Source organism: Taudactylus pleione, unplaced genomic scaffold (assembly GCF_031769625.1).
Source record: "Taudactylus pleione unplaced genomic scaffold, aTauple2 ptg000015l, whole genome shotgun sequence".
In the NCBI taxonomy this organism is placed as follows: domain Eukaryota; kingdom Metazoa; phylum Chordata; class Amphibia; order Anura; family Myobatrachidae; genus Taudactylus; species Taudactylus pleione.
In genome coordinates, this window is record NW_028284417.1 from 6982529 (window position 1) to 7006184 (window position 23656).

The 23656-nt window shown below is 41.7% G+C and overlaps 1 protein-coding gene across 1 annotated transcript in view; it reads left to right on the forward strand.

Moving 5' to 3' along the window:
* Positions 1 to 23656, forward strand: part of LOC148542096 (CD109 antigen-like) — a 333340-nt gene that overhangs the window by 110859 nt on the left and 198825 nt on the right. The window contains exons 10-13 of the mRNA XM_088470525.1: positions 8331 to 8440; positions 17864 to 18100; positions 22096 to 22197; positions 23195 to 23257. Coding sequence (XP_088326651.1) covers positions 8331 to 8440; positions 17864 to 18100; positions 22096 to 22197; positions 23195 to 23257 — 512 coding nt within the window. The remainder of the gene's footprint in view (positions 1 to 8330; positions 8441 to 17863; positions 18101 to 22095; positions 22198 to 23194; positions 23258 to 23656) is intronic.

Here is a 23656-nt window from a genome sequence, read left to right on the forward strand (position 1 = left end):
CAGAATAGGCTACCCAGGTCAAACTTCTGCCCAACCTCCCTGGGTCAAATTCTGCCCAGTGTACACCAACGAGAGGTCCAACTGCGGCCTCAACCCCCTAGTATGTCTTCTGGTATCCAATGTTACCACTCTGTGAAGTTTTTGTCTAAATCCATCCAGTTGAAGGCTCAGAAGAGGCACAGCCAGGTCAAAAATCTGCCCAGCATCCTCAGGTCAGAGTTCTGCCCAGCGTACACCAACAGAGAGGTCCAACCAGGACCTCAACTCCCTAGTATGTCTTCTCAGATCCCATGTTAACTCTGTGAAGTTTTTGTCCGAAAATGTGATGTAGTCCATATCCATCCAGTGCAAGGCCTAGAACAGGCTCCCTGGGTCAAAGTTCTTCCCAGGGCACTCTGCCGTGAGGTCCAATCAGGACCCCAACCACTCCATTAGGCATCCAAGACCAATTGTCATCCCTCTGTGAAGTTATCATCCAACTCCTTTCAGTGGAAGGCCCAGAACATGCTTCCCAGGTCAAAGTTCTGGCCAGCATCCCTGGGTCGAAGTTCTGCCCAGTGTACACCAACAGGAGGTCCAATCAGGACCTCAATCTCCTAGTATGTTTTTTTGGATCCAATGTTGCCACTCTGTGAAGTTTTCAGCAAAATGATGTAATGTTGCCTAAGTCCATCCAGTGGAAGGCCCAGAACAGACTCCCCAGGTCAAAGTTCTGGCCAGTGTACACCAACGGGAGGTGCAGACAGGACCTCAACCCCTTAGTATGTCTTCTGGGATCCAATGTTACCACTCTGTGAAGTTTTCCTCAAAATTATGTAACGTTGTCCAAATCCATCCAGTAGAAGGCCCAGAACAGCACTCCACTGTGAGATCTAACCGGGTCCCTAATCACTCCATTTAGACATTCTAGACCAATTTCCACCCCTCTGAAGTTTTCATCCAATTCCAGCCAGTGGAAGGGCCATAATGGGAGGTCCAACCTCAACCCCCTATTATGTCTTCTGGGATTCAATGTTACCACTCTGTGATGTTTTCGTCCAAATCCATCCAGTTTAAGGCTCAGAACAGGCTTCCTGGGTCAAAGTTCTGCCCAGCGTACACCAATGGAAAGTCCGACTGGGACCCTAACCCTCCTGAAACCTGGCCAGGATCCAATGGATGGCCTTGGATTGGTTTCATCCCAATCGGTGCAGGGGTGTCCGAATACATAACCGGTAAGATAAGATAAATTAATATACTTATTGCTTTAGGCAAGGTTGATGTACTTTACTGACTTTGAATCCAGGTTTCATCTTTTCTCCTTCAATATATGCACATAAGGCCTGATTCATTAAGGATCACAACTGCAACAGCGCAAAGGCACCACTGCGATCAAGCAGACCACGCAGAGCTATCGCAGAGTGATGAACAGACAGTTAGCATTTGGGGGTGGTGGTTGGAGAAACGCAGGCATGCCTATCCATTTGAAAGTCATTGCATGGACGTGCATAAATTCGCCATTGCGATTGCATACGCAGCTTGAGTACTCACTGCGTGCAATTAGGTTAGCAATATCTAAGTAAGGTCAGGGCTGCTGTAATTCTGTGTGGCAGATGGTTTTCGATGTTACCGATGTTTGTGGAGGTTTGCAAGGTATTACGGATGTGAGATAGTGGTAGTGGGAGGCAATGGGTGCCTCTATGCTGGCAGTGTGACGGCATTGCAATAGCAATTATCAGCATATTTTCGCAGCAGACCTGCGTGCGATCTCAGAGTTGCGATTGCAATAGCGATCCTTAATGAATCAGGCCCATAGACCGTACTTTCAAAGGTTCTGAGTTTCCTTACACTTGTCTTTCTCTTTCACCATGCTTCAATAGGTGGTATGTCCTTTAGGTAAACTGTAGTAGAACGGTTCCTGAGACTACTGTGGACATGGATTCCACCCAAAACTGTTTATCTAGGCCTCCGTCCTTACTTCTTGATCTCTCCATTAGTGTACAGTTTGCTCGTTCACTGACATAAGTTTACTTAGGTGTATAGACAATGGTCAGTTGATGCTCTATTCCATATTTTCTTAAGAATTGATCCTCCTCTCTGTTGAGATATCATACACTGTTATCCGGATTTTGAGTCTGTAACCTGTCTGATTCTCTATAGTCTCTTGTACTCTGAAATCTTTTTTATCACTTTAGCCTTTTCTCTAATGCAGTACTCGTGTCATTCTTATGAAGTCATCTATGAACATCACAAAGTGTCTGTATCCACTCACTGATTTTACTTCCATTGGACCACACACATTTAATGTACTACAGTATCTCAATTGAATTTGTAGCTCTGCTTATTGATTTTGGATTGGCTGATGACTTTGTTTCCCTGCAGCACAGCTCTCACATTCGGGTTTCTTTATGTTAGTCACTGACATTCCTCTAACCATCCCATTTTGTAGCTTTTGAACACTGTCATACCCAAGGTGACCAAATCTTCAATGCCAGAGTTCTAATGACTACGACTTAGGGCCGATGTTTAAAACACGACCCATCCATATCGCCCATCGAAAAATCAGACCCAATACGTTAAAACCATTTTCAACAGGGTTTCTTTTTTTCGCCCAAAATTTGCGGGGTCGTTTTTCGCAAAAGTATGAAACTTACAATTTTTTTTGCCTGTTTTCTATCATTAGGAGGGTGTCCAAAGGGTTCTGAAAGAAATCCCCACATTTTTAGCCAAAAATAGGGATTTCGCATTTTTTTTTCTCCTGGTCCGGGATGGAGAAAACTTTTCTCAAATTTTTTTCGTCTGTTTTTTGACAAAAATGTAGACTTTTTTTTGCAAAAAACATCCGTTTTCGCCAATGGCGAAAAAAACATCTGTTTTTGCCGCTAATTGAATACAGCCTTTAGTTGTTCACATTATATAACAGCGCTGTGTGTCAGGGATGTACAACTGCTGACATCTTGTGGCGGTAGCTATGACGGTCTCACTTTTGTTTCTCACAATGCACTTTCCTTTAGTGAAGTGATCTCTGTGACCTCTCTGCTCTAGGAGACTTATGGCAATAAGATTTGTTCCCATTTCTGACACATAAAGCACATCTCGGATCTCTGTGACTTTTGGTCTTGTTACTATTTTTTAAGCGGCCTTTAATTGTCCCAACTTTAGTAGCTGTAAGGATTTAATTGCCAACTCCTTTGATAGTGATAGGGCCACATATGGTTAATGTAATTGGCTATTTATCATAGCAGCTGTAATTACATCTGAATATATTAACAATTCTGTGGTTATCTTTAACACCCATGGCTGACTCATCTTTGCCGTTGCTTTCCTTTCTTTGCATATATTTTAAAATTTTTTGTTTGCACTCGATTGCTTTGTAACCTTTCTTCTAAATTTTCTGAATTTCTCACTTTTTGTATGTAATGCAATGCTCTCAGGACTTGAATCACAAGGCACACATTCTTGAAACTATATTAACTTTGCTCTGACCGTGTCTGTTATTAACTTTGTTGTGTTTGCCAACAACATCACAACCAGGAAGTCAAACTCAGGTGTCAAGTTCTGCAGCATTGCTGTAGCAATCTATTTATCATCCATGTGCATTCCAACAGATTTTAGTTGCTGAGAGATAGACATAATTTTGTCTACTGTATGTAATCACTTATACTGCTGCATTCATTCAGTTTCATGTTATACATTAAGCGTCTTAAATGTATCCTTCTCATGAGACTTCCACCTTGATATGCTGCTTGTAGTACTGTCCACATCTTTTGCTGACTCATGTATTATAGAGTACACATGTTGCTCTACACTCAAGCCTATGGTACCCATAGCTTTTTTTATATCATCTGGTCTTGCAATACAAAATACTGTTACTTACACATAAGGCCAGTAACCAAAGCACACCAACATACATCTCTTCACTCATCTCAAAATATTTCCCAACCCGACCTCTCTGCTCAGCACAAGATCTGCGACTCTCATCCCCACGCATTACTTACTCCCATTGACGGTTACAGGACTTTCTTTGGGCTGCACCCACTCTATGGAATGCCTTACCACGCACAATAAGACTTTCCTCTAGTCTTCAATCCTTCAAGCGTTCCCTGAAAACTCACCTCTTCAGACAAGCTTATCAGATTCCAGAACCGACCACATAACCTTCATAGCTTCCATGTCTTATTACATCCCCTCTCACAGTCCACATATAACCTCACACACTGTCTTTCTTTCACATACTCCTGACATTTGGCCGACATTCCTGTATGACTGGATCATGCAGCCCACCAAGAAACTCTGCATTCTGGCTGAACCAAATTGCAAGATGATGTCTGTGTGCTGTCTCTAAAAGCTTGTATATCTAGGTCCCTTGGTGCCTGGGTTTATAACCTGTTGAAAATGATGTGTATGTAGAGTTGTTGATGTTTTCCTGACAAAGATACATCTTGCTATTGAAACGTCAGAATAAACGAAGTGTTATTCTACTAAAAGAAGTCTCTGAGTGCCACCTTCAATCAATATCTACATATTGGAATATTTTTTCCTTAAGGAGGGCAATTGAGCATGTGCAGTACAGTTTGAGTCTCCGATATCCAAAATGCTTGGGACCAGGGGTATTTTGGATAATGGAATATTCCGTATTTTGAAATATTTGCATATAATGAAATATCTTGGGAATGGGACCCAAATATACATGCAGAATGCATTTATGTGTTATATACACCTTATACACACAGCCCGCAGGTCATTTTATACAATATTTTCAATAATTTTGTGGCTCAAACACAGTTTGTGTACATACATAAAATTCAGTTATGTTTCATATACACCCTATACCAGTGTTTCCCAACCTCGGTCCTCAAGGCACACTAACAGTCCAGGTTTTAGTGATATCCATGCTAGAGCACAGGTGGTTAAATCAAAATAACTGAGGTACTAGACACCTGTGTTCAAATATGGCTATCGTTAAAACCTGGACTGTTAGTGTGCCTTGAGGACTGTGGTTGGGAACCCCTGCCCTATACACTCAGCCTGAAGGTCATTTTATACAATATTTTCAATAATTTGTGCCTTAGGCAAAGTTTGTGTACATTGAACCATCAAAAATTTTCTCAGTCATGCCAAAAAAAACCTCCGTATTTCGGAATATTCCGGATTTCGGAATATTTGGATATGGGAGACTCAACCTGTATAACATTTTTTACCTGAATGAGTGCCTTGGCTTTGCTTTAAGTGTATTTTAATTTTGCTGTTGCCTTGACCATAATATTATGCATCAAGTTACTCCATTGGATTGTTATACAGATCCTTTTTACAGCTGTGGACATTTGTTGGGTTTCTGTTTTGCACTGGAGCTTGTTACTCATCCAATAACAAAGTGTGTGATGTCTGTTGACTCGGACAGCATGGATCTGGCAATTTCTCTGACAATTGGCAGATTTAATGTAGCTTTTTGCAAAAAATGGATTTTGATACTGAACAAATGTTCTATGGACTTGAATTTACTGGTCATCGAAGAGTCAACCACAGAATTAAGTACCACACGTGACATTAGTTGCATTTTAAATTGACACAAGCCTACATATCTAGCTGATGCTATTACTGATTGGCTAGTGCTACTAGAGTTACAAGTGGACGATTACCATACAGATTTATTGAAATTTAAGAAAGAAAAATTAAGGAAAGTGCAAAATGACTACGCTTAACATCGTGTTTACAATTGATCATCTTACGATAAATCTCAAGTACAGGTTAAGAGGCAATGAAGACAGTGCATTAAACAACAACTGTATACCAGTGATTCCCTAGCATCTGTGAGCGATAGCGAGCCTCAACATTCTGGCAGCTCAGTTAAACCTAAACATAACAAACCTACCCGTTTGGGTATGCAGACCACAAGTAGAAGAAGATGGTGGTGCCCCACTAGAAGAGGTGGACAAAACCAAAGGCAGTGGTTAAAAAAACACCCTTGCCAATAAAAATAAGTGCTCAGCCTTTCTATGAATGAACTGTCTGTTGCCGAAATTAATATCCTTGAGACAGGTTTATCATTTGTTCCAACTCGGAGTTTGAACCCTTTAGTTGGAAAATTGAAAATGAGAAATTTCAGTGCCAAATACATTTGAGAGAATTCTTTGGTAAAAATTAGTCGCAGTCAGATAGTTTACATAATGAGATTCCGCAACAATTACACCAAATTTGCCACAATCTAAGTTTAATCACATCTCAAACTAGTTCTATTAAAAGTTTTTCAAGAATGTTGGAATCTCTGGTTTACGTATTCAAATTTCACAAGAGATAAACAGCAAGCTTTATCATCACTCAGCAAAAGAACTGATATTGTGATTTGCAGTTGAGACAAAGGAGACACTATTGTTGTCCAGATCTTGAGTGATTATAAACGTGAGATAGAATGACAATTAATGACTCTTAAGCTGGGTACACACTGGCAGCTATATATAAGAACAGCAATACAACAAACCACCTGCGCCTCAGGACTGCAGCTCCGTACACACCCAGGAGCACCAGATCACCAAATGTTACAAACAAAAAATATGGCGGTCCAAGAGTAGCGCTGTCCTCGATAATGATACGTGTAACTCCCTTCCGTCAGAAGTAATATCCTCAACAGGGAAAGAGAAATGAACATACAATGGAGAGTATTATGTGCACCAGGATTATGGGAAATGTTCTCAAAATGGATGATCAAGAAGTGTAACCAACTCACCCCAAAGTAGTGAGATGCATTCACAAAAAGGTATCTGGCAGCTATATTGGCCGATCAATTGATCCGCCAATATATCGTGTGCCCGTCGGCCAGGGTGTACCAGCAATATATCTGTGAACGACGTTGTTCACAGATTTATCACGTCACCTGTGCTGCACAGCCGATGATAGATACATCTGTCCATCGTGCTGTGTGCACGGGAGAGGCTGCGGGCAGTGGGACCCACAGCCAAATGATGGTTGTTCAGTGTGTATGAACAACCATCATCTGCAGATATATCTACAGATCATTCGATCTGCAGATATATCTTTTAGGTATGTACCCAGACTAACACCTACAAGTTATTAGATAAAGATTCTACATCTGCTTTTAAGCAGGAATTAGATTTGTTTCTAACTTCAGCAGTTTCCTTGAAACTTTTTAGTCGGTTTTATGCATGCTGTGGAAACTGATCTTTTTTTCAGTGATGATCAATGGGTCTATTCATCATCACTTAATTTATACAAATGCAGGTGAAAATTAACATTTTCTCATACTTTTCTATAAATTAAGTGCCAGGGCCATTCATCAAGGTCTGAAAAGGCATTTTTTTCGGACCTTGGTGGTGTTACTGTACACTATCCTGAGGTGGCGTACAGCCCCCGATAATCTTCACAGGCTGCCTTGTAAGATATGTTATATTGATATTCTTCTTTAGAGCTAAGTATATTATCCTGCTTAAGAGTTATTCTAAACAATATTGCTACTATTTATACTTTTTTTTACTACAACTATTTATGTCAAATGCTTTTAGATATTTCTTATTGTCTAAGCATTACTGCTTTGAATTATTGTTCAGTTAATTTAGCAATTTACTGTATGTTATCATCCTGTGGTTACATTGCACATTTTGCATCACATCAGAAATTAAGTTTGGTCTAAATTGCCCATTACTTATCAAGTTTCAGGCCATTAGGTTACATGGCTGTACATTAAGGCACATATTTAATTGGCCACAAGGTTTCCTTTGCAAAAATGTATTCAGGTATCGTTACCAATTTTCTATTACCACGGGTATGCATGCTCCTGATAGCTACAGTATCCTATAGATAACAATTTGTCACAATTTGTGGAAATGTAAAAAAAAATATTTGGAATCAGCTTGTACCCCCAAAAAATACAAAAATTATTGAGTACCAGTAATAATGGTTATTACTGCCCCAAATAAAAATATATTGTTTAGAAAAAAAAAATCCATTAAATGGCTGCTTTGTGCATTTTTTTAAAGTAAATAACTTACAGGCTTAAGAGGAAACATAACTCAGGTGAAGGGTATGCATTGGGAAGTCGCAAAAGTGATACATTCCAGGCATTGAGGTTTAGCACCCCTGTTCACACCAGGTGCATTGAGGTAGCCTGCAGTGCAGGTCTTACATTACAAACTGTGTAAAGGAACAAATCTTTCATACAGGTTTTTAGTTTAATATTTACTGCATAGCATGTGTAACATTCTTTTTATCTCAATTTTCTCAGAACTTAGGCTTAATAATAATTCAAACTTGGTCATTTACTGCCATTATATACTGTTTACATGATTTTTGTTATCAAGATGTACTGTATAATGATGTCTCATGCTTTGTTACTGTAGGTGCTACACAGAATCAATCTTCAAGTATATATGTTATCGTGAAAGAGTACTATATTGATTTTTACAACTATCCATCAGTATTGAAACCTATGCTTAACTTCACTACATATGTAAGTTTGTTTTATATATATATAACACCCATTGTTCCATCTAACATTACATCAGCTTTCTCTCTTCAAGGTCATTGTAATCTGCTGTGTGAGCACTTGTCGTAACACTCTGCACTTGTATTTTAACCGTATCTTACCTTATCCACACTGCACATACATGAATGCCAAGCAGTTGACTGACATGCTTTAACTTAACTCATATAGTACCCTGGAATTTAAGGCTAGGGCCTAGGTTAATCAAATATCATGCTCCTTCTGGACAATGACATGATTCACAGCATTGTGCTGTGGGGGCTTGGCATCAGTGATCATTGATGCCATTTGCGCTGCACCAGCACTGGTCCCATGCATGTCTTGCCTGTTAGCTCTTGGAAGGGAGACAAATAAAGTAGGCAGGTATTCTACAGTAATAAATGGAAGACGTGCTCAGAAAGATTCCAAAGGGTTCTTACCCTTTCCATTATTAGCTATCATATAGAGATGTAGTCAGGATCCCGTTGTACCAGGTAAGTCACCACTACACTACCAGGAAAGTTTGTCGAGATTCTAATCATGTTGACATTCCATCAGTGTTGACGTGATGAATGTCAATGTCAACAAGCCAAGTGTATCAACATTACAATCATGTTGACATTCTCATGTCGACAAAATATACCACATCCTTAGCACCATACCCCTTTACTCAGCTGTTGTTTAAGATGATAATTTTCAAGATAACTCTAAATCTGTGCCAATAAATGAATCTTTCTCTGATTTTTAAAATGTTTTTTTTTTTTTTTAAATCAACATTTGCACTTTTGCAGCAACAATGTAATCCAATAATTATAAATATGCTGCCTTTAAAAGTATTAACATGCAAAATACAGCTTACTGTACCTTACAGGATATGGCTTTGCAGTCTTCATTTTTTCTAGAGCAGATAATTGCTTAGAACAGAGGTTCCCAAACTTGGTCCTCAAGGCACCGTAATGCTGGCCACACACGGTAAGATTTTCTGTCCATCCATCCAACTAGTTGGTTGGTTGGAATGAAAATCTGGTAACGTATGGGAGTAACTGATGATCAGCAATTTGCTCCTAAATGCCATAAAATAGATTAAAATGGTCGTTCAGACAAGTTTGTTAAATGTTTGCTATAAACAATTTGTTCAAACAACAGCTTTTGTCCATTTTCCTGCGTTTGGGAGTAAATTGCTGATAGTCATTTGCTTTCATACCTTACCAGATTTTCATTCCAACCAACCAACTAGTTGGATGGTTGGACAGAAAATCTTACCGTGTATGGCCAACATAACAGTCCAGGTTTTAAGGGTATCCATGCTTGACCACACATGACTTTATTAGTACCTCAGTCTATTTGATTACCCACTAGAACTCAACCATGGATATCTCTAAAACCTGAACTGTTGGGGTGCCTTGAGGACCGCGCTTTTTTATAAAGCAAGGGACAGAATATCTTTGCGTTACCCCACATGAATTCTCCTTCATATCTGCGAAGTTATTGAAGTAGAGGAGAGATTTCACTTCCAAGTTTGTGAGTGATATGAGGAAATTCTCATTTGCCGAGATTGAGTGTTCAGCAGCTACTGTCATTGCCTCTTCACTCCCAGGGAAGCTCTATTGTAAACACTATGCAATGATTGTGCTGATCAGCTGACTTTCAGATGCTCAGTCCCATAAGTGCAGAGGCGTAAATTTTCTAAAGTGAGAGTTTTTGGAAGTGAGTTTTAGAAGAGATGTTGCCCATAGCAACCAATCAGATTCTACTTAACATTTAATTAGCACCTTCTAGAAGATAATAGCTAGAAACTGATTGGTTACTGTGGGCAACATCTCTTCTAAAACTCACTTCTAAAAACTCCCACTTTAGTAAATTTACCCCATAGTGTGCAGGTAGCACATCGTTTGATTGTACCTGACTTGCTGCACAATGGGCCTGATTCAGAGCCGCTCATGAGCGCACAGCACTTGCAAGCGGCTCGATGTTTGGCTCCTGCGCATGCACCGCACCCGGTGTGCGCATGCGCGAGCCCCGCCGAGCGACTGAACTTCAGTCGCTACGGGGCTCGCTACAAGATGGGGCGGCTGTCGATGGTGAGTGACAGCTCACCCCTTTTGTAGGCGGGTAGGGGGGGTGGCTGCACAAACGCAGTTCCCTTAGGAACGCCTGGCATTTGTGAGAGGACCTACTGACATCACTACTAGAGCAGGAAGTCCACTCGACCTTGCGGCAGCCTAGACTAACATGATGTATCTGAGATTTATTTTGTTTTAATTTTATAAAATAAAAGTTAATTTTTATTAATTTTGTGACACAGTGTGCCCCAAACAAAGGAGTTACCTTTTTGTAAATATAGTTAGACATCATGTGATATCTCTCTCCTACATTGTATTTTCCATATGTTTGGAGAACTTCCTTTTGACCTGTGCTACGTTCCTCCCTCTTCCCATTTTAACACAAATAATTGTATGTCTTCTTGTGGCAGATGTACTAAGCTCTGCAAAGTGATACATTGGAAGGTGATAAATTACCAACCAATCAGCTCCTAACTGTCATTTTTCAAACGCAGCCTGTAACATGAGTGACTGGTAGTGTATCACCTTCCAATGTATTACTTTCCAATGTATTACTTTCCAGAGCTTAGTACTGTACATCTCCCTGTGTGAAAACAAACGAACGTAGTGTGAATTAGTACATTTGACTTTGTGTGTCAGCATCAGTGGTTTGCTCTCTACGAGTAGATGGCTGTTCTCCTACACTGCAGTTTTTCCTGTGCCAAAAAGGCTCTGATATCTGGAGATTAGGCACATGTACAGAGGCTTCATTGTTTCTAGCTGCTGAAAAGCAAAAAGCGTAGGTTCGGACATCTGTATAGTGGAGTGAGATCAGACTGGTTCGAAAGGGCAGACTGTTTGAAGGTTCTTAAGGGTGCCCACCAGTAATTCTTAGGTCTTTCACATAAATTTGATTTCTAACCCCTCTAATACTTGGAAAACTATTACCAGACCTTGGATTGAATTTGACCTGCATCTGTCTTTTCCCACTAATATGGGGTGGCCAACCCGCGGCTCTCGAGCTCGGCAGACCTCTTTTGAGCTTCTAATGCGGCTCGCGGCTCGGCAGACCCCATTATTACTGAGAATACTGGTCTCTGGAGCCATCAGAGACTAAAAAAGCCTCTGATCGCTTCAGAGGCCAGCATTCCCAGTAATACAGTGCGTGGGTGACATCATGATGTCACCCGCAATGTGAGGAGCCCGCGCGTCTGCTGGATCCAGTTAGATCCAGCAGGCAGCAGAAGCAGTGGCAGCAGCGACGATGGGACTCGGGAACCCTGATGGCGTGGAGCGGTGCTAGCATGAAGGTAAGTTTCTTCATAGGGCTGTGGGCGGGGAGGGGGAGCTAGTGCTGGTCGCACGACTACAGGGATGTTGCAGGAGGGACACTGCTAGAGGAGGCCTTGCTTAATGGGCACAGCTACAAGCGACAATACAGAAGGGGCACAACTACTGGGGAGCATTACATAATGGGCACAGCTCCAAGGTGGCATTGCATAAGGGCCACAACTAATGGGGGCATTGCTTAATCAGCACAGCTAAGGGGGCATTGCAGAAGGGGCACAACTACAGAGGGCATTGCATAATGGGCACAGCTACAGGGACATTGCTTAAGGGCCACAACTACTGGGGGCATTGCTTAATGGGAACAGCCACAGGGGGCATTGCAGAAGGGGCACAACTACAGAGGGCATTGCATAATGGGCACAGCTACAGGGGCATTACATAATGGCCACAACTATAGGGGGCATTGCTTAATGGGCACAACTACAGGGGGCAGTGCAGAAGGGGCACAACTACAGAGGGCATTGAATAATGGGCACAGCTACAGGGGACATTGCATAAGAGCCACAACTAATGGGGGCATTGCTTAATGGGCACAGCTACAGGGACATTGCATAATGACCACAACTACTGGTGGCATTGCTTAATGGGCACAACTACAGGAGGGCACTGCATATGGGGCACAGCATAATGGGCACTGGCATTCTCAATGTATTTTATGTGGATCTGGCTTGTTTCTGTGTATTTTATGTGAATGTGGCTATTTCAATGTTTTCTATATTGCTCTGGCTCTTTCTTTCACTTCAACAGTGAAAAATGTACTGTATATTGGGAAGATTATGTAAAATGTGTATTTTCAATGTCCTGTGATCGCCCCCAGCGTGACTTAAAACGGGGGTGTGACACAAGGTCATGCTCCTGCAAATGTCATACCAAAGGCGTGCACACAAAAATGGCGTGTGGCCTTGTGACAGCTAGGCCACGCCCCATTTTTGCCCGTGCGCCACATGCTATCGGCTCTTTCGCTTGTCTACATATTTTTTGGGGCTCTTTGCCTCCGACTGGTTGCGACCCCAGCACTAATACTTGGATACCCCTTACCAGACCTTGGATTGTATCTGACCTGCCTTTGTCTTGTCCTTTATTATTTTATACCTGTTACCAGACTTTGGATGGTATCTAACCTGCTAACAGTCTGAGAACTCAGGGCCTGATTAAGCAAGGATCGCTGTTCTGCTAGAATGCACTCAGCGGTGAAATGCAAATGTGTGCAATCGCATTGCGATCACAGCCTAACAGAAGGACGCTCACTTTCTCTTACACACATCCGTATACTTGGGCAATACAGCAAAACAATCGGTAACTTCGAGTAACATTGGACCCATACGCACAGCTAAGGCAGGTCAGACCTCACTCCGGAATTGCTTACTTCAGCACACGCTATGAGGCCTCAGGCTGTGTATGGTGTTGCAGTGGATAATTTATGGAAGCCCCTGCAACAGCGTTGCAACGCACTGGCACGACTGTGTTCGATCGACCACCCCCCCGTCACCATCCACAAATGGCACTTCCTGTTTTTCAATGTGCTCTGGGTTTGCGTAGCCTCTGCAAATGCAGGTCCCATCGCAATTGCTAGAACATGCACGCGCACTGCATTTCATACGCATGCGCTATGCGAATTAATCAACCGATTTGCTACTGCAATCCTTTCTGAATCAGACCTTCAGTGTGCAATTACTGTTTGTGACTTATACCCCTTTCAGACATAGCGAGATCTCTGGGTTTTTGCCAGGGCTCCGCAAAACTACCTGAGTCTCGCTTATGTCTGAACATGTTCCCGGTTGGGCGCCCCTGCTATTGACCAGTGTTTTACCCGAGACTTAAGTCCTGGGTAGACAACCCGAATGGTACGACCCGGGATTTTACTCCCTGATCGCACCTAGAAGTTAATGTTTTGATAGCCCTTATAACAAGGGGTGACGGCCAAGTGCCCGATTAATTATAAAGAGGTGTCATGTCCGTGCTGCAGTGTGTAGAAGCAGCCGGCGCACTCTAGCCACAGAGACACTGCCCATGGTTGTGAGGTCTGGTGGCTGGAGAAGGGGTGTGCCCGTTGTTGTGAGGTCTGGTGGCTGAAGAAGGGGTGTGTGATTGCGTGAATGTGTATGAGTGTGACGTGTGTGTGTGTTGGTATGTATGCCATGTACGTGTGTGTATGAGTGTGACATGAGAGCAGCTTGGCAGCCCTGGCTGTTAGAATGGCAGGGCAGACAGGCTTATTTCCCGGGTCTCAGGTGTAGTGCTGAGGTGAAAAACCCGGGTCTGAGCAGGCGAATTCCCAAGTCGTATGTCTGAAAGTGGTATTATCTACAATTGCTGAGTTGTTTCATTGAATTCTCACCTTCTGTTGCTGTGGATTTGTTAATCCCAGAAAATCTTGTGAGCAGGTGAAATACTGAATTATAAATTAATTGTAGTGTATTTGTAATATTATTAAGCCTTTCTGTCATTGGAATTCCGTATCTGTAATTACAGCGTATAAACTTTGGTATCCATATGAAAGAATCATATTACCATAAGCAGTGATTCCGCAGTGGGACAAAATCAAGATACTAAAGCTGCTTTAATACTAGCTGTGCAGGCTTTGCAAAGTAAATTAACTACTGTTCAAATCAGGTTGGAGGCGATTCAGAGAATACCTGTACATGGTTGTATCTACAACACATTCAGAAGATGAGAATGTAAAGACATAAAGGGGGAAAACATTGGAAGACAAAGTGGGGGGGGGAGATATGGCATAAGAGGAAAGTGACTGGTGGGGACAAATAGAAGTAGAAGGTTGGGGAACAGATGGCTTGGGGACAAAGATGGGATACCGTGACCAAGAAGAAAAAATAAAGTGACAGGTGGCAGGGGCACATGTGGAGAGTTGGAAAGGGGCAGAGGTACAAGTTCGGAGTGGAGGAGGGGTAGAAGCACATATAGAAAGGGGAAGAGGAGCAGTTTGACACATGGAGAATGGTGGAGGGCAGAGGCACACATGGGGATTGGTTTAGGGACAGAGGCACAGATGGAGAGTGGAGTGTCAGGCAGAGACACACATGGGGGATAGTAGGAGCAGTGGAACACATGGGGTGTGGAGAAGGTGCAGAAGCACACATGGAAAGTGGAGGAGGGGCAGAGGTACACCTGGGTAGTGGATGGGGCCAGAGTCACACATGGGGTGCGGAATGGGAGTCAGAGGCACTCATGCAGAAAGGAGGGAACGGAAACACTCATGGAAAGAGATGGGGTCAGAGACAGAGACACTACGGGGGATAAGAGCAGGACAGAGACACTCATGGGGGGCAGAGGCAATCACGAGGAGGGGATGGGCATATAAAGAGAGGAGAGGGCACGTGCAGTTTCTGCCGTGCCCCTTCCTCTTTAGCTGGCAGCCAGTCAGCACAATAGTTAGTAGGGAATGGGTATGAGCCTGATCCTGAAGCCCGAGAGTTCAGGATCCCGATGTGGACAGGTAAGTCCCCTATCTCCCCCCCCCTAACCCTCTCTTTGTGGTGCCTAACCCTAACCTCCCCCCGGCTATGCCTAACCCTAACTCCCCCTGCCCGCATCCTAACACTCCTGGGGAGTTGCCTAACACTAATTTCCCCCCGAGGGTGCCTAAACCTAACCCCTCCTTCCCCAGGAAGCAGCCCATACTTACCCGGCCTTGGACATTCGGCAGTCCGGCAGTTTGGGATGCCGACGCTGGTATCCTGTTCCCCTTTGGGATATCAGCATCAGCATTTTGCCGGGTGGCGGGATTCTGGTGTCGGTATTTAGACGGCCAACATTTCGACTGCATTCCGTTAGTAGACTCTGGCGATGTTCCACAGTCTACTGTGCATGTGCAGGTCTCTGGGGAAATGCCCATTTTCCCAGCGACTTTTCTACTGTGCATGCGCAAAATGCCGGTAAAATGGCCACTGCACCTTTTTCACTGTGATTTGGTGCAGTGTGGGCCCTACTGGACCCAGCGTCCCATTTGCACTGCACACCCTGTACCCATTATAGATATGCCACTGGGATTTGGGCAGAGGCATTTATGGGGAGTGGAGAGGGGCAGAGGCACTCATGGGAAGTAGAGGGGGTAGAGGCACGCATGGAGGTATGAGGCAGAATTAACCATGTGGAGGGGAGGGGATAGAGGCACACATACTGTACTAGGTTACAGAGTGTAAACAAACAAAGCCAGAGGGTGAGACAGGGACAGACACGCAGAGTAGTAGGGAGGGAGCATAAAGCTGCAGACACGGGGTGAGATCCTTGTACATCTGACTGTGCTTCCAGGGCTGTGTGTAGTGCGGTGTGAGTGCGGATCACAATAATCCCCTTCCGGCAAGTGAGGAAGCCGAGGGAGGAGAGGAGGGGTGGACATAGACATAGCAAACAAAGTCGAAATGTATATGTTGCGCTGCCTGCCTAAAGCAAAGTGCTGAGTGCGCTCCTGCTTCTGCTGGAACCCTAAGCAAAGTGAGCCTGGTGGATGTGACACCTGTGCCTTGGGGGCCACACAGTGCACTGATGATCCCAGCAGCAACAGTAGACATTTGTGTGCTGTAGGGCCCCCTTTGAGCCCGGGCCCGGTACCTTAGTACTGTCTGTGGACCTGATTCAGCAAGGAACGCAGTTGCTAATACGCACTCAATCAGTTGATTGTTGCATACTGTGCATCCGTATGCATCGTGTGTGGCTGGTGGCAATTTTTGAGTAAGGTCAGGGCTTGTGCAAGTGTGCATATGGGTCAGATGTTACTCGCTAAGGGCCTGATTCAGGTTGGTTCCAAGCCAGCCGATGTTTGCATTCTGCGCATGCGTATAAGACGTAGTGCGCATGCACGTACCGCCCACAGCTATAGCTGTGTCAGCTATAGTGCATAGGGAAGTGTCACAGGTGAGTATGTTACCACTCCTATCTGCACATGAAATTGCTGCTGTGCCTTCTGGTGATTTGTTATCAAGTTAACTTTAACCCTAGATGATATAACCTGTTAATTAACGCATTCAGTATATCTGAGGATCCTCCATTCAATGGGCACGCTGATCTAGATTCAACCTACTGGCAATTACTGAATAAGGTTTTGTGATAACTAGTATATAACTCTTATATTTATCAGGTACAACATAACCCTGTGTGTGACACTGTTATAAATGCAATGTTTCAATAGCGGATCGCACATTGGAGAGTGTCATTGTATTACTGTTATTTCATATAGCTGCTGCTGTCGGCATTAAAGATAAATCCCCATAAGGGCTATTTTCCAGTCCGGGAGCCACACTACACAAGTTCAAATACACATCAATGCCATTATGCACACAGCAGGAGGTATTACTGCAAAATTATAAATTAAAAACAATGTATTGCTAACTGCCTAAATTGAAGCTAACTTGACCATTATTAACAAGAATAGGACATATAGGTGTCCGTCAAACTGGATCCATTTGACGTACTTTTCGCACCCACGATGCTTTATTAAATGAAGTAATTCCGCCTATCGGATTTCTCCTCATTTAATTACAACAGGAGACAGGTAAGATTAACCCCTGATATCCCTGCATTTACATTGCAACAGTGATTATTAAGATTATATTAATGCAAAGTCAGCCTATTGCACAAGCACAATACATCTTCTTTATAGGCGGGTTTACTACATTTAGGCACAGATTTACATCTCCATCTGGAGATACATCAGTGTTGGGGCCACCCCGTTTAGGCCTGAGCTAATCCCTCTACAGACAGCCTAGGGAGCCCCAGGCTTGCATTGCTCCATCTTGTCACCAACACCACCCCTTCCCCACCATGCTCCACCATTTAATAAACAGTAATGTAATGACAAAAGAAAAAAATGATACCTGGGAAACATGGTGTCACCAGGAAAATTGCTGGTGAGCCCTATGGCCAATCCACCTCTGAATATTTAGACAAATATGCAAATAATGCTTATAATTAATATTTTGTGTATTTTGGCACAATTTTGTTTGTATATTAATAATCTGAAAACCATCTTTTTTCCCATATTTGTTGTGATGATTTCATTTAGGTTAGGATTCGGAGATATGACGGAAGAGAACTGACAGCAGAAGAAAGAGAGAATGATGTTTCTGTGACAGTAACTCAATCAAACATGTTTTTTACTGAAGGAAAATTCAATAAAAGGCTACCAGAAGAAGAGGGGAACATGAAATTAGAACAGTTTCAAACTTACTCTGTTCCTAAAAGTGGCATAATTCACTTAGAAATTCCTATACATTCTGATACAATTAATTTAAACATCAAGGTAAGAAATATTTTAGTAAATATTTTATGTGTTTTACTTATGATACATTTAAAATTATACTTGAGTATTTTAAAATTAAATCTGTATATTAGCATAATACAGCACATGGCTTATCTGTATTAAGTATTAATTTGATATTTATTAGTCTTAACTAGAGCGGATTTTGGACTTAGAGTGCTCACTGTGCACTTTTTGTTACCAAAACTGTACATGAACAATTCTGAACATCTGAAAGTCTTGATATTTCTTTGGCACTATACATTGAGTGGACATATTTTTATGACCGCCAGGATAGTATTTTGATTTCCATTGAACAGTTAGTAGAATCCATGTCTAAAAGATTTCAAGCTGTAGTAAGGGGAAAAGGTGGTCGATGAAAGGGCCCAGACACTCCCATTAAAAAAAACATGACCCATTCTATAACGTTATCTCCGCCAGCCTGAAGTGTCGTGATGATGCAAGAAGGATCCATGCTTTCATTCTTTTATCTTCATATCCTCATTTCATCCTCAACATCTGCATGGTGTAATTGCAAATGGGATTCGTTAGACCACATTTACTGTCCTACTCCTGTGTTCCTGAGCAAAATGGAGGGATTTCACCATGTTTGCAGCAAATACAGTAGCAATGGCGTGCGGACAGGCCTTCTGCTTCTATGACCATACAGTGTAATGTGCGTCATACTATTCGTTGAGAGGCTATTTTAATTGGTCCCCGTTTCAGATTATTTGTAAATTAATGCACTGTTACCCATCTATGGGACTGGACAAGTCTGCCCACTCTCTGTTCCAATTGAGCACCCAGTAGCTGTTTACGACCACAGGCCTTATGCTCAGACCCAATTTTGTGTCTGCTGGTCCACTCTGTGTAACAATTGACGCACTCGAAAAAGTCACCAGTGGAGCCGTTTTGCTAATGCTCGCACCGCTGCTGCATGCACAAACAATCATTGCATGTTCAACGTCAATCAGACTGTGGGGGCTATCCAATTAAATGTGATAACCTGTTTTCTCCCATAAACTTGAGGTCACGTGGTACAATTTTTATGAGAAAACTTTTATCCCTATCCTGTACAGTATTTTGAGAAAACTTCATAAAAATAATTTTTCTCCGATTTTCATTTTCTCGAGAAAAGAAATCTCCATAGTACAACACTGGCTTTTAGCGGAGAAGCTACCCATTTACAAGCAAGCAAGAATTTTTCTGGGTTTTGGGCTGGTTTTATCTGTGATTTCTTTCACAATCATTGAGCAGGTGATAAGTTGTGCAAAACCCCTATTTTTGGCTAATAATGTCGGGACTTGGATCCACTGGGACACCCTACTTAATAACTAATTAGACTAAAATAATGTTTTAATTAGCTTAATTTGACCAATAATGACATGTAATTTTTGGGGTGAAAAAGTGCAAAGTGCAGGAAAATGGGTTAATTGATGTGGGCCAGATTATATGGGGATGCTGTATGTGTGGGATAGCTGTATGTGTATTTAAGATTGCAGGTGGGTGTTAGAGGTGTATTTTGAATGTTTTTAAAAGTGGCTTATAATGACCGAAATGTACACTTTTATCCATTTTATGCACCCCCAATTTAAATACAACATTAATTTTGCAAGAAAACACATAAAGTGAATATACTAAAGTGGAAAAAAAGCAGATGATTCCTCCCCCCAATGAAATGAAAGACAATATACAAAGTAGCTGCAGGCCAATCAATCAAAGGACATGTCTCCCCCACAGTCTAATAATAATTCCATCTGCACTTAACTGCACTGCTAAAATCTGCTATAAGTTGCATAATGCATACTTACTGCTCCTGTTAATCCTTCACAGTTGATGGAGCAGGTCCGGCTGCCTGATCCTCAGGTCAGTCCACCTCCGTTCCAGTTGGACAATGGTACGGCAGGAGCGCAGCTCTGTACTAAGGTGCCTTCGCACCTCGCGGTATGCTGATACTTTAACCGCATTGGTCACATACGAGGTCACATGCCAAATGGTGATCCATTACCTCAGTCAGCATGCGGAGTTCCCGCCAAGTGAAGCATGTGGCTCTCATGATCGCAATGGCGTTTTTTACACAAATCGAGCATTATAAAGACTCTGTTGCTCTGTGATTTGCTGTCTACATAGTAAAGGCAGGGACAGATCATAACTCTATAGGCTATGAGTTTAGTAGACAACAATTTTCCCTCTATTGAAAAGTCTCAACTCTGGTTAAGGATGGATGACTACAATTATACACCTGTATTACCTCTGACATCAACATCTCTTCGCTCACAAATGTTGCTTGTGTGTGAGTGCATGGATTTATAGCGGATGGTTAATTGCTTACCCACGGTGCGTAAACACACTACGCGCACACTCGCATACGCGTATAAAAAGGCTCTCATGGATTTGGAATAATGAGAGCCATGGCAGAGGAGGATCTGTCAGAGATCCAACAATTTCTAGAAGAATTTGTAGGGGACTTGCAGGATGATGATCTCCTGCAAGACATACTTGCATATATTGATGGTGAGCGTGATGCTTTTGCATCACCAAATGTTCCTCCTACTGCTCCTTTTCAACACACATCACCTCCACATGGGTCTGGCAGAACTTCAGCAATAAAAAGACTTCCGGGTAAATGACACAGGAGTCCAAACGCACATGCGTGTCCTTCGCAATCCTCTCTAGTGCTCTCCAATGACTTCTACAGGTAATGCCATCTATTAATGCCATTGCCTATCAGGCGCAAGATCCAAATGTTTTCTGGAGCTTGCTGCATGCGGTAACATCACAACCATCACAGCAGATATCTCTCATTTCATCTTATGTTTTTTTAATACATATGGGGATCCATATTTATTGCAGTAAACTTCCACAAAAACTGCAGTTTTCCAAGGTTTTAACTGCATTAACATTTAAAACTTCCCACCCGATGTGCTCTGATCATCCAAGCCAATGTTGTCTAAGAATTGTATTTTAGAGTTTCCTAAGTCTCCTCAGCAGTCCAAGCATCCTATTCTAATTATAGCATCACCACATAGTATTGGCTGTAGCCAACTCAGTCAGCCAACCCAGCTGTTTATTTCAGAGCTCATCCATTGGGACCCAACCCTCAAAATACAGGTGACACTCTTATTAGGTTACTGTGACACATCAGAGCACAAGGTAGCAATGAATCTATCTTTGTAGTGCTCAATTTAAGTTTCTTTCAACAATTAAACACACCCCTTGTTCCCAATGTTCACTCTTGAGTAAAGGAGGGGACATTTAATTTTGATCAATTAAGTAGAAGTTAACCCTCGCTTCTAGTGGTTGCAGCATGTTGCAATACTATGTATAAACAAAAAAGGATTCAATTCACTAGCGCTACCACTATCTTTCAAATATTCATTAGAGTACTAGTTCATAGTCCTCAAAAGGTTTTTCTTTCGGATCCAGAAAAAACTCTAGGATAGTAAAGTGCATCATGCATTGAAAAAATATAATAAAATAAATCATATTTATGGAGTATTCTAAGTGAAATTCAATCATCAGTCACCTGTGGTACATACACTAATCCAACAGCAGGCATGCATACACACTATGGCTCAAATACGAGTTTACGTCCACACTAATTACATAATATCCAACAGTAACTTCAGGAGGTACGGTACATGTAGGAACAAGAATTATAGGATGTAAATAAGTCTCTATCCACTGATGTCACCCCAGAAATATATCAGAGATCAATTTGTATGTTCCTTAATTTTCTTGAACTGGAAGCCTGGAATCTAAAGAGATTCGTTGCTAATTCACACTATTTTATTCTCCATCACTGAAGCAGCAGAACAAGCACTCAGGGGTATACCAAATACAGCCTTATAGTCTTTTAATTGGGGAAATATAATACATAGCTAATAAACTGTTATATAGCACCTACAGATGTCAGTTGTACATAATGATGTTGTATACAGGGGATATGTTCCAGCTATTCATTCCTTTGATATTTCTTATCTGATTATATTTTGCAGGTAGCATTTCTGGACAGTGTGAATTCTATTGTTGTTGATGATGTATTTAACTCGCCAAATAAAATGTATCTTCAGATCGAAAATACAAACCAGGGCATAAAGGTAAAGGATACAGTAATGTTTCTAAATAACACTATGTAATAGCATGTGAGTTGCAGGTAGCCACAAGATGTGGGTTGGTTTTGCCTTTTAAAAAATTACTTTATTAAATCTACCATCTAAATTGTTGACATCTTGCCGCTACCTGCAACTCGCCAGCTATGACTTATACCCACATATGTACAAATTTGTATGCATACCTTAATGTTCTATAGTGAAGTATTTAAGTAGTTATAGTTAAGCAGCATTACCACCTAGGAAATGTTTTCCTCGGTGTTCAGTCCATCCAGTCCCAGAAAAATGTCTTCATGCAGCAGCCTCCAGGGAGGTTTTAGGAATAAATGTTTGCTAAGTGGTAATGCATTTGTAATTACAATTTATTGTGCATTTTGTTTTTTTGGTCCACTTAACTATACATATGTCTGTGGCCTAGTTTATACAGTAGCAACAGTGACATCTGCAAGTTATTTACAACTGACTACTGCAAACCCCTAACTGAAGGACCATTACTGTAAAATAATGTTAGTACTTATTCAAATATATAATTAGTTTAAATGCTCTAAACATTATTTAATATACTTAAATACTGTGCTTTAAAAAAAAATGAAAGAGCTTTTCACATGCAGATAATTTTTTTTACTATATTTGTTGTATTTTTCAACTGTTTTTAATGAATACCTTGCTTTTGTCAGCAATGATTATATATCAGGAGGCAGATTTATTTATTTTCAATGCCCTGGGTTACAACACATCTGTTCTCTAGATACAGTTGTATATAATTCATAGAGAACATCAGTGCTTTTCCAGGTAACCAAATAAACAACTGTACTTGATTGCTCAATTACGACATTGCTAGAAAGCAGAAGCTTGAATGTAAAAGTTGCAAGAGGGCATGTTCATGCTACTAAATATCTCCCAATAAATTACCTTTAATGCAAACCTTATAAAGAAAGTTGATTTATGTGCCATTTTCTTTTTTAATTTTTTTTTTTTTTTCTAGGTTGGCATTCCGTTTACTCTGGAAATAAAGAGCAATGTCCCCTTGGATGAAATTAAATATCTGGTAATTTAGCATGTTATTACCCAAACACATTGTTCTGCTTACATCATTTTAGGACAAGTCCACAACAGTAACTTGCTGGACTGTAAATACTTTGGGAAGAAATGCTCTAAATTTTAAGCTTACATACATAGGGGGCGATTCTATTCAGCTTGAGCCTCACATGACGTGCAGCTGTGCACTCTATTGGATATTACACTAAGTGAAACATCTGTTACTTTAAGCGTAGTTTTCTATCTGTAATATCTGTTAAAATGTAATTGGCAGGCTCCTACTGGCCCTTGTCAGGTTGAATCGCCCTCATATTGCATATGGAGCATTTTAAATGAATGTCATACACACAAAAATATATAACAGTGTTTCGAAATGTCTATAAATCCAGCCTACCAGCCATCCCCTTCT